Source organism: Rhea americana, unplaced genomic scaffold, assembly GCF_003343005.1.
Source record: "Rhea americana isolate MKP2758 unplaced genomic scaffold, rheAme1 scaffold_92, whole genome shotgun sequence".
NCBI classification, from domain to species: Eukaryota; Metazoa; Chordata; class Aves; order Rheiformes; family Rheidae; genus Rhea; species Rhea americana.
Genome location: NW_028187111.1, coordinates 2,509,848 through 2,522,319, shown reverse-complemented (window position 1 = coordinate 2,522,319; position 12,472 = coordinate 2,509,848). Strand labels below are relative to the sequence as shown.

The 12,472-nt window shown below is 43.3% G+C and overlaps 1 protein-coding gene across 1 annotated transcript in view; it reads right to left on the bottom strand.

Annotated features, from left to right (window-relative positions):
* The window catches only part of USF3 (upstream transcription factor family member 3), a 36,558-nt gene extending 28,041 nt beyond the window's left edge, over window positions 1-8,517 (bottom strand). Inside the window, exon 1 of the mRNA XM_085324692.1 lies at window positions 8,423-8,517. Coding sequence (XP_085180818.1) covers window positions 8,423-8,470 — 48 coding nt within the window. The 5' untranslated portion in view covers window positions 8,471-8,517. The remainder of the gene's footprint in view (window positions 1-8,422) is intronic.
* Between the last annotated feature and the right edge of the window lie 3,955 nt (window positions 8,518-12,472).

Genomic DNA, 12,472 nt, shown 5'->3' with positions numbered 1-12,472 from the left:
TTTTTAAATGAAACAACACTGCAGGAAGAAACAGGTTTATCATTCAAGTAATAGACCCTCATATCTATATAAAATTTTGTTTCTATTTATATTTTTAGTAATATTAAAGACGTAAGGCAGTTTTAGGAGGGAGTAGCTATAGGCTCATTTCTCTGAAAAATTCTGACTAGATCTGCGTAAAAAACTTCTGGAAAAGAAGTGTCCTATTAAACTCCTGAAGATCCACTTATCACGCTTATTCTTCTTGCTCTATGATTMCTGCCCCTCCAGTTTTCCTAGGTTAGTTTGATCTCTTTTACATCTTAGAAGATGGGTAGAGAAAAAGATGACATTTCTGTTRAATCAAATCTCTTAGCTGATGCTGTCCCGAAAACTATTTAAGGACTTATTGATTCTATGATTCTATTTCTGGTATTTCGCATCCACATGTGAGCTGCTGCCACCCTCAAACATTGTGTGGACAATCTTGGTATTACAAATAGACCAAAGCGGCCTACAAYGCGATAAAAGGAAGAGACCTACCTGAAACTCCAGCTATCTTCTGTGGGCTGGATGAATTGATATACAGAAGCAGGCATTTCACAGAATCACAGAACACTTCAGGTTGGAAGGAACCTCTGAAAATCATCCAGTCCACACCCCCACCCTGCTCACTCAGATCCACCTACAGCAGGCTGCCCATGCACCTGTCCAGACGGTTTTGAATAGCTCCAAGGATGGTGACTCCACAGCTTCTCTAGCCAACCTGTTCCACCGCTCCATCAGTCTCAGTGAAAAATCTTTTTCCTTACATTCAGATGAACCTTCCTGTGTTTCAGTTTGTGCCCGTTACCTCTTGTCCTATCACTGGGCTCCACTGAAGAGTCTGATCCCATTCTCTTTACCCCCTCCCTTAARATATTTATAGACATTGATAAGATCTCCTCTCAGTTTTCTCTAGGCTAAACAGGCCCAGCTCTCACAGCCTTTTTCCATGAGAGATGCTCCAATCCTTTAGTCATCTCCATAGCTCCACAGTGACCTCTGTGTGTCTCTCGTACTGGGGAGCCCCACAACTGGACACAGTACTCGAGATGAGGTCTCACCAAGGGCTGAGCAGAGGGGCAGGATCACCTCCCTCCACCTGCTGGCAACACTCTTCCCAATGCACCCAAGGAGATCATTGGCCTTCTTGGCCTCAAGGGCACATTGTTGGCTCATGGTCAGTTTGTTGTCCACCAGCACTCCCAGGTCCTTCTCTGCAGAGCTGCTTTCCAGCAGGTCAGCCCCCAGCCTGTACTGGTGCCTAGGGTTATTCCTSCCCAGGTGCAGGACCCTCCACTTGCCCTTGTTGAGCTTCATGGGGGTCCTCTCTGCCCAACTCTCCAGCCTGTCCAGGTCTCTCTGAATGTCAGCACAACCCTCAGGTGTTTCAGCCACTCCTCCAGCTTGGTATCATCTGCACTCTGTCCTTTCATCTGTGTGTCACTGATCAATAGGTTGAACAGTACTGGACCCAGTGTTGACTCCTGGGGTACACCACTAGTTACTAGCCTCCAACTAGATTTTATGTCACTGATCACAACACTTTGAGCTCTGCTGCTTAGTCAGTTTTCAATCCACTGCCTTGTATGCTCATTTAGGCTGTACTTCATCAGCTTACCTATGAAGATACTACRTGATAGTGTCAAAAATTGATTAACTTATACATTAAAACTGAAATACAATTTTATGATGGCTTGTTTTTCATTTGAAGGTAAAGACCTATAATTATTATGCAGATTAGAATTATGAAGACCAAAGCTACCACCCTGAGGAATGCTTTCAGCTATTTCAAATCAAAATAAAGGGGGCTAGCACTGTTGGAAACCACTTTGGAAACCAGACAGCAGTGATCAGGAATTCTTCATGATCCCAATGTTCTTTATACATTTCATAAAGATTCAAAAGTTACCACGTATCAATTTCACAAAGAAATWGAAGTATGGGGAATGTCTCTAATTTGCAAGACAGTGTTTATCTCCTTGGTTTTCAAGGCCCAGTGACCCACAGTACACTTCAAAATATAAAATCAATTTCAAATTGAAGACAGATCTGATAATGCTATTCTTGACAAAAGAAAACAACACTGCTTTGATGGGAAATGCTAAGTAGATAAAACAATGGAGTGCAGACAACTTCTTTGTATACGAGGTCATCATTTTCCGTGCAGGTTAGGTTATCTGTATCAGTTTAWAGATTGCCTATATTGTGGCTGAGACTGAATGCATTCCCAGTTCAGTGCAGCAGTAGTATGAAATGGTGAGCCAAACCCTCCTGRCAGCATGTTGCCTAAAGAACTAAGAATCCCCTTTTGCTGGAAAAGTCATAGCATACATATGACTTCATGGTCTCTGATTACAGGAACCAAGATGATTATTTATAACAACTGTGGAAGCCTTTCACATGAAACTTGTTTTGAAACACCAAAGACCAGTTGGACAAATGTTCGAGTTACAGTTTCAGTAATATCTAGTCTAATTCTGTTTTCTGATGTGACCTCATCTTCAAATGAAATCTCTATCCAAATATTAGTACTTTGTCACAGGGCCTGATAATCAATGGAAACTCAAAATATCACTTATATGGCCAAAATACTACTCTCCGTTCCATTTTCTTGGCTTTAACTTGAGCTCTCTGTTGTTGTACAAATTATCTTCATGTCATCTACGTACAAAACTGCATAAGGCCTTGAGATATTAAGTGATACTCTGACAGGTATGCAACAGACATGGATATCTGGCAAAACAATTTGTAGCTCTCTCTTGAAGACTCTTAACAGGAAGTGCAAAATATCCTAGAACTGAATTGTGCACGGCATCCAGAAAGTTTATACAATTTTTATTCATCTTTTCAAGGGAATGCTTCACTAAGCAAAAAGGATTACACACCAAAGTTCTTAAGTATTTTATAGGCATGGAGTTTGAAAAACTTGACACAAACTAGAGCTTACAATGAGATCATGAYACAGGAAGCATTACTGTATGGTCCTTCATTATAAAGCTCCTTTACAACATCCAAAAGAGAATCTATGCTGAGATTTGGTTGCAACCTTTGATTTTTTCAGAGTGACAATTTTCCCTATGAATCTTAGTGGGGCTAAAGGCACCAATAATTACAACGGGGAACAAGGCCAAGGTAGAAGACATAAAACACTATTTCAGTTTTAATGTAAAACTTACTCCTCAACTCTGCTCTTATACACATGATTTCTAAGTACCACATTCTTAAAAGAATTAGTTAACAGAACTTCCCTTCAGCTTTCAGAATCRACACAGTACAATACAGCAGCTGTACAAAAGTGCCTCCAAAACACCTGTCCAGGTAGTGCACTGCCACATTCTTGGAAAAAGCACAGCACATTATTCCAGCGACTGTGCTTTCGCTATTACAGTTACAATGAACTTTTAAAAGTCTTTGCAATCTTTTCATTCCAGGCAAGAAAGAATGTGAGGCTCCTACAAAAAGGATTTTGTAAAGGGAGGAGGGCTAATTCTTTCATAATATCAGTATTTTTTTCTGCCCTCTGCTCTTCCAAGTTTCCTCCAGATAGAACAGGTCCACTGGGCAAGTCCTTCAGTTTCAGGAGTAAAGGACTCATGTTGTTAACTGAATGTTTGATAGATGAGCTCMAATATTATTGGCAGAGATAAAGCTGCAGACAATTTCAGCTGAATTTAATACAGAGGTTCAATTAAAGACATTTGAGGGTAGATGACCAGGTAAAGCAGACACTTTCCTAATCATATTTCAAGGCAAAAAAAAAATGTAAAAGCAAATCAGATGTTAGACATCAGGAAATGGAACCACTTGATGCAGATCCATATGAAACCTGGATTCATTAGTTCCATGACATTTAGAACTAGTTATTTAGCTTGGGAGAACTGACATATAGAAATACTTATTTACTCTTGATAGTACATGAACTATCTTTCAAAAGAAAAGCTACCGCACAAATTTAGTACTGATAAAGGAAATAATTTTATTATTKTAGTAAGCACTTAGAAAGTAGTAAAATGCAATCCAAGCAATATAAGACAAATTATATTCAGTTCCTAGCTAAGAACTTCACTGATATGAAAAAGCAAATCAGGATCCAACTTATTTCAAGCCTTCAGGCTTTGGTTAAGTGTCTTGTAAGATAACCACTTATTACAAATTACAGATGCAGGCAGACACCTCAAAGGGCCCACATTCTTTTCACTTTAACCTTCACATACTATAAGAAACAAAACTTACTACAGTTAAGCTTTTCTCTTCCCATAATGTCACATCAGGCTTCTGGCATCATGTTAAGAGTCAAAGAATAAATTTTCAATAATCCTCTTATGGCATAGCCCACCATACCAGTGACTTTCAGAACAAAAGATATAAGAAAACTGCATTTAGATCCAAAGGTTAATAGATCCACATTCTGATCATTCCTGCCTCAACAGAGACTGGCCACAAAGAACTCAGTTTGATATCAGAGTACAAGCACAACTGAGATGTGCTTTCAGGTGGAATTGAGCTCATTTTATGGTCTTCATCTCGGTCAGTTAATCTGACAGAAATTCAGGTAATTAGGTAGGGAAGGCACTTGTTAAACCAGAAGCACTAAATATTTTTAACAGCCTGCTACTTTCATCTTATCTAAATCACAATGATACATGGCTTGGCTGCTGTAGAAGATTGCTGTTATACATCATGGTTGCAAAAGTAACTCATTCATCTTAAAAAGATAATTCCATAGCTCTTCCTACAGCAAATAAACTTGTTCAGTTTACACACAATTTGTCAACCCTGTGCACATATCAGAATCACTTTCATRTTCACTCAGAACATGACAGCTGTGCTACACTTACAAAGTCATAACAGACTGCAGTTTGTACATATGAAGAGCACATATAAAAGCTGGAATTTTATTCTAACCAGCAAATTAAGGCTACCTTTATGCAAGTTTGGCACTGTACACCACTTCTTAATTAGGGGCGTGCAGTCTTTAATTGTTTTATTGCAATCTGAAACAAAGCAAGTCATAGGCTGACGCTCTCATTCTGAAATGTTTCCTTCCACTTGTCTTTCCAGAACACTCACACCCTTCACATTGTGATTGATAACTTTTAGACTAGGAAAATGTGTTCTTGAGGGACTTAACTTGAATAAAGGAGCCACAAGCACAACAGAGATGAAGAACACTAGCACAGGAAGTTATAAGGTCACTGGTAATACTGAATATGAACAGTCCTTAAAGCTGGACACAGGCAAATCAGCTTTTTGAAAGGCTGAGAATTACAACAAGACCCGTTATGAAATTATTAGAAACAAAATTTGTTTCTATTAATTTCACTCTATCTATCTTCATTCAAATACCTGGTTATATTTCACCTGTACCTGGTGGTAGAGCCAGACACACACCTCCACTAGTATTTTGACTTTCGGGGACAGTAATCAACATAGTTTTCAGTTAAATAGCAAATAATCTCAGCTGCAACATTTTCCTGTGACACTTATTCAGTGTCCTCGAATATAGCATATACTTAATGATATTTTTTGTACAAGTTTAATTATATTTTACAAGTTTTACATGCAGATAGCCATGGTTCATGGAGAATGCTTTTATATCAAATGCTTTYCTACTTATGCCTCTGCCCAGTCATGCGTCATTTACAAAGTCATTTTTACAAGTATCTTGGATCCAAACATTTATAATAAAATATTATACTATTTTACAAAAACTAAATAATCCAACAGATCTTGTCTAATTCAGCATGTCCTCACACTCAATCCTCATATGTAATTATTTCTTACTTCTACACTACATAGTATCCAAACTCAACCCACATACTGTATTAATTCACATCTAAGCTGAGCATGATTGGTTACAATGCCACATGCTGTAAGCCAGTCCATTTTGCAAATTAAAAGCACACTTGAATGCAGCAGTATTTTGAATGATTTTGYTGCTTAATTTGTTACACTTCAATATTTAGAAGCCCAAAAATGTTCTTATGATTTCAAAATATTAAAAAAAAAAACAAAACAAAAAATCCCACATGAAACTAGCTCTCTCTTCCCCCCACACGCTTTTTTTGTGAGGAATTAAAGTACGAACTACTAGCAATATTTGCCCCAACAAGACAACATCTGCAGATGTCAGCAGAACGCTTCTGTCAAGTTTTCCCTTTCTTCTTGCTCCTAAGCCATCTTTGGAATTTCAAACTAACACTAAAGCACAGCTATGGATGCGGAGTACGTGCTGCACACAGCAGGCACGTGTCAGACACTTATCGCAATGATGCTTACCTGACAATCACCTGTTCCCAGTCAGCTTTGAGGAACATTTAACTACTCAGAAAACAAGGAATCAAAGCAGCAAAGTCACAATAAAGTATTCACAACCTAATGCTCCCTTCACAGCTCCTCCAGCCACCACTGCCATTTTTCATCTATTTCTAATCTTTCCATTCATCTATAACCTTACTGTATCTCTTAAGGAATAAATAATATCCAACTACTTCATGGCCTGTATCTATACTTATGCTGCTTAACATACCTGCTAYGTTGTTTTGAATATATGTAGCTTAAAAAAAAATCATGAAAATTTACCTAGTCCACCAGCATTTTCTAAGTTTAGTTCCATTAGCGATGGCTGTATTTCCAGTAGTCAAATGCATCTGACCCCAAAATAGACCTATGGATCATTATTACTTCCAACGTCCAGTTATGGAGATAAAGTTCTAAATCCTTTAAAAAAAGTCAAAATTTCCCAATATTCTCTTCCATCTTATTTGTCCTACTATCGCACACAATTCATGTGAGTGACAGTAACACCMTGCAGTTTGTTACACCACTATATAGTTACATATAGCTAAAATCATTCCAACGCATATATGAAAAAGTAAAATTAAAATYACGCTTTCAACCAGGGCTCTTACATTACCTGATTTTGTGTACCATCACAAAGTTATCTTTGATTAATGTTTCTAGTAATWATGCAGCTGGATGGAATATAATAGAAAAACAAGCTATTATGTGAAAAGCAAGAACAACARAAGTGTTGTTTTCTACATGTTTATGGCTAGTGCCTTACCACTTCACCTCTCCCCTCTTTTTCACCTTACTATCCTTCCTCTTCCCTGTAAACTTCCCCAGAAAACCAGCACCGTGCGCTATGGCTGCATACAAGCCACGTGTATGCTAACAGACTCAGTACACCTGCACTGTCACAAAGACTGAAAAAAGAGCTGTAAGTCTAAGCGTCCTGCACTCACTACGAGCAAAAGAAGTCATATCTTTTACGTTTGTCAGGTTTTGATTTTCATGGAGTTAAGACTTTCAATCTCCTTAAGATTTCCATCACTAGCAAGTTTGATTAAAACCACCTACAGAGCTAAAATTACTGGGTGAAGCAGCAAAAAAATGAGCATGTCCATAAGGTGCCTTTCCTTAGGAAACCAGGCTGAGAACAAACCCAACGAGAAGAGTTAGTTTCCAGGGGATCAAACGCTAAATTGAGGCGGGGGGGGGGGAAGTACTTTTGCACGGTATTCTGAAGCCGAGTGATTTCCAGCTTGAGTTCTCTCTCTCTCTCTCACACACACACACACAGGAAAAGCACGAAGATGATACACAGCACGTTCTCTACTCTTGACAACGCTGCAAAGACGCTGCAGCTGAGCAACACTAACAACTYGTCACCCCGTCCACGAGCAACTCTCCGAACAGCGTTTCACGGCTYGTGGTCTCCGCTCGTTTCATCCGACGCTAAGACACGCAACCCCCCCCCCAAACGCCGGGCGCCCACCCCTGCCCGCTTTCCCCAGCCACGGGCGCCGCCGCGCTTCGAGGCCGCGTCCGCACGGGAGGGCAGGCGCTACGAAGCGCACCACCCGCAGCGCCGAAGCGACCAGACCCCCCCCGCCCCCAAAGCAAGACCCACACGAGCGCCGAAGGGGAGGCGAGCACCGGCGCCGCCGAGGGCCGCGCGCTCCCGGCGCCCCGGGAGAGGCGGCGGCGGCCCCGCTCGCAGGAGCGGGCGGACAAAGGCCCCCACCGCGGCTCCGCCACCGGCGCCCCGGGCTGCGGCGGCGGCGAGCAGGGCCGCGAGAGGCCGCCGGTGGCCCGAGGCCGCCTCTCCCCGTGCCGTGCCGTGCTGTGCCGGCGCCAGGAGGGGAAGGGGCCCGCGGCCCCACGCCGGGTTCGGCCCGTCGCCGTGGCGACGAGGCGCGCGCACGCGGGCCGCGTCCGTTAGCGCCCACCTCGCCACGGCAACGTCCGCGCCGGGGGCCCCGGGGGGAGGGGCGGCCCCGTACGCGCCCCCTCCGCCCCGGCCCCGGGCGGCTGGCGGTGCCCCCGCCTCCCGCTCCCGCCCCGGCTCCGAGCGCGGGAAGCGCGCCCACGCCCGCGCCGCCGCGGCACTCACGGCGGGGCAGGGCGGGCTCAGCAGCGGCAGCCCCACAGCGGGGACCATCCTCCGAGCGGGCACCCCGTGTCACCGCTCCGCCGCTGCCTCCACTCTGAGCGCCGCACTCGCAGCGTACCCTGCTGCTCATGCACGCGGCCTGRAACAGCCAATCCGATGGCACGGGTTGAGCCCTCTCAGCCAATCAGAAATCCTAAAGCCGGGAAGGCGGGCACGCCGGAACAGGGCGGAGCGCAGCCGCAACGAGCCAATCGCCACCACAAACATTGGCAGGAAGGYCCAATCAGACAGCGGCGACGCTAAGACTGGCGTGTGCACCGCCAACAAGTTAAGGTGGCCGAAACAGGAACAGCCGGGGATCGGCACCTCGATAGACCAATGAGAGCGCAGGAAGGGGGCGGGGACGAAGGGGGCGGAAATTATTAAAGGGAATTATTAAAGGGGAAGCAGCCTCGGCTCGGCGACGGCGCCGCGGCGCGGAGGAGGGGCGCCCGCCGGAGGCCCCGCCCCCCCGCCGGAGGCCCCGCCCCCGCCGGAAGCGGCCCCGCCCCGCCGCCTTTTTATCTGCGTTGCCTGCCCGGCGCGGGCGGCGCTGCCTGCCGCGCCCGCTCCCGCTCCGTAACGGCTTTTCCTCCTCCTCCTCCTCCTCCATTTCCCCCTCTTCCTCTCCTCTGGAATTATCCTCGAATTTATTCTACATGGCCCCTGTCCTGCTGTCGGTGGTTCGTTAGAGCTGCCGGGCCGCCGCTCGCGGTCTGAGGCAGCCCGGAGGGGCAGAGCCGCGACGTTCAGGCCGTGCGGGAGAGAGAGAGAGAGAGTGTCTCGGGTCCCTCTACTCGCTTAAAACACGATATGATACAGCGAGCGCATAGGCGTGTTTCAGCAGTTGCACCCCAGATTTTTGCTGCTGCTGAGATGAGCCATGTTAGAAATCATTTTTTTTGGTTTATTTAAAATACTATTTCATTTTTGAATTGCTGCTGCTTACRAAATAATCTTGCAGCTAATGTTACTTTCTGAAGCAGAGTATTCATTTGCAGACTGWGAAGAAATTTAAGGTTTTAGTTGTTTTTGCAGAGAAACGCCAAAATTACTATGAACAGCAACTTCAGCGCATAAAGTARAAGCACAGAAAGTAAATAAGAAATGGAAAAAGCGCATTTAGTTCTAGTTTAGCACAACTGAACTGGGTGACAAAGGAAACCTGAACTACCTGTGTCATGCCACTYACTGCAAAAGATACTGATACAGTTGTGTGCTTTGTTTTTTAAATAAGTTATGTCATTATTGCCCTTTTCACGTGAAGGTTTTCTCCAAAGAGACACGCCCTGTCCAAATCAGGAAAAGCAAGCTCCATCTTTTGGCACCTTACTGTGCTCTGGTGCATTTGAGTTTGCAATCTGGTACTTGTAACCTTCAGATTACCAATACAGTGTACAATATGGTCAAACATGAAATTACTGAACAGCAGGAATGAGTTTCTGGTACGTAATATAGGCTAGCACTTACATAGTACAATAATTAAAAAGGGGGGGGAGGACTACTCCTGCACATACATTCAGAAAAGCTTCACATTGAGTAGACAAGATGAAGATTTGCTGCCTGTAGCAGGTGAAAGCAAGGTGTTTCTCCAGCTCTATTGCACATTACCTTAARGAAGAACAACATGAATCCATTTTTAAAATGGAGGCATACTATGTGGCTGTTTTACGGGATTAGATTCCATAGTCCAGCGAACTGTAAGAATGGAAGTCTGCTTGTTGTGGTGTGGTAGCCAACCAAAYGGATGTCAGAATACAGATCAGTGCCCTTCCCCCAGATGTGGGAGTTCCTTGCACCATGGGTCATACATGTGGAAGCCAGTGATAAAAGTCCACTAACTTCACTTAAGCCCGCTAGGTAGCTGAGACTGTGTTGCCACAAAGCCCTTAAACAAAATGGTAGAGATAACAAAACGTAGAAAGTCAGTGGATATTTGGGGGGAAGGAGTGAGAAGGGGGGAAAAAATATCAAACCATTTCCCCATGGTTTGATTAATGTCTCACAGCGTGAGAGAAAAGGGCAAAAGGCAACAGTGAGCAACAGTCATATGTCCTATACAATGTAACTGGACTAGATGGAGTTAATGTATTTGGGGAACCCCTACACAGTAAAAAGTTATATTGCAAGGAACAGTTTGCAGTGCTCAGCTGACAGCTCACCTCAAATGAGGAAATGCTCCAGCAAAAACTTTCTGCATGTTATGTCCATTAATATTACTTTTGCAAGAAAAAAAGTCCTGCCTCACCAAACCACTTAATTATTTGGAAGACTTGATTAGCCCCGGACAACAGAGAGTTGTTTGGTGGATGTCCAAAAGGTCTTTAAATGAACCCTGAAGTAAGATCCCTATCAAAAAAGCTCTTAAATAATCTAAGCTACCATGGAATCAGAGGGAAGATCCTTGCAGTGACAGAGAATTGATTAAAAGATAAGAAATCATAGGGTATGGAATAAATGATCAGTTTTCACACTAGAGAGAGGTCAGCAGCAGAGTTCCAGAGGGCTATACTAGGGTCCATGCTGTTCAGCACTGTCTTAAAAGGGAGCAGAGAGTGAGCTGAAAGTTTGCTGGGGACATCATGTTAGTTAGGGTAATAAGAATGAGGAATGACAGGTGAACATTCTARTATCAAGTGACTGGGCAATGTAATAGATATTAAATTCAGCATTGGTAAATAAAGTGATGTACACAGCAGGGAAAACCAATCACTTTTACATGTGAATGAGCTGACTTACCACTCAGTCATTAGACCCTGGTTATAACAGTTCTATAATGTTTTAATTTTAACCAACTTTCCTGTTACTGAGATGATGTATTTACAAAACACCACAAGTTGTTACAAGGCCCCTGTAAATACCCAAGCATTGAATATGGTGAGGGGAATGGAACTGCTCATCTTGAAAAGAAATAGTAGAACCAGAACCTTCTTTGGAGAAGGAAACACAGATATCAGAGGTATTAGCTGGCTTTGCTGTAAAGAAATAACTGAATAGACAAAAACTTTACAGGCTGATAAAAGAGGTGACTGGCACGATGGCAGAGAGGGAAACAAACAGGACCAAAAAAAAAAAAAAAAAATCAGTAAAAGCAGAATAGTATGGAGAACAGCTGCAGTAGTTTGAAGTACAGCGAAAGTTCTCCAGCTTTGCAGCTGCTGGTAAGGCTGAAGTGATGAAGATTGCAGTCCCAACAAAACTTCTTCCTTTGTGACTTCCAGGTCCTCCAGCAGAGGTCASGGAAGACAGCTGGTAGCAGCAGCTCAACAAAAGTGGTGTCTGCAGAGTCTGGGCTTTGCTTTTGCATACTACCCTGATGAATGCTGTGACTCCATCTATTGACAAAGTACTTTCCAGGACAACTTAAATGAGCAGCCATGCTATAGAAATTTCTTTTCCCCCCCCCAGAAACTGTGTTATGATGAGAGTTTATCACCTCATAAGTGGCATTTTACATCAAAGCAGGAACAATGAGGAAAAAAAGACAATACAAAGGAGGAATGCCTGCAAGAGAAGAAGGGACTGGAATACTTAAGGCAAGAGAAGAGATGCATTTTACTAAAAACCCTACAGAGAAAAGTCGGTACTGAAGAATACTCACTGCATTTTAAAACTAAATAGTTTTACAGGTACAGAATAGAGCAATTTTTCAAAGGCTGTTTTCATGACTGTTAACAACTAGCAATTAATTTGAATACTTTAAAATATTTAACCTATGAAAGCTAAAACACCGAGTTTTTGATGCCTGGTCCGTTTGTTTCAAGATCACTCATTATTTGATGTGAATATACTACAGGATAGCTCTTGTTCCCCTCTCCCCCCACCCACAAAAAGCTGAGGATTTCCAAGAAAAGGCTCATGACTTCAGAAATGCCACTTTCCTCAGTCATCAGATGCACGCAGCATTCATCACAGCTGCCCAATTCACATTAGAAATTTCAGAGTTTCACAGTCTGTGAAGTACCTGACGAATGTCCTACATCTGATTTCAGAGAAAACAGATGGACTGCA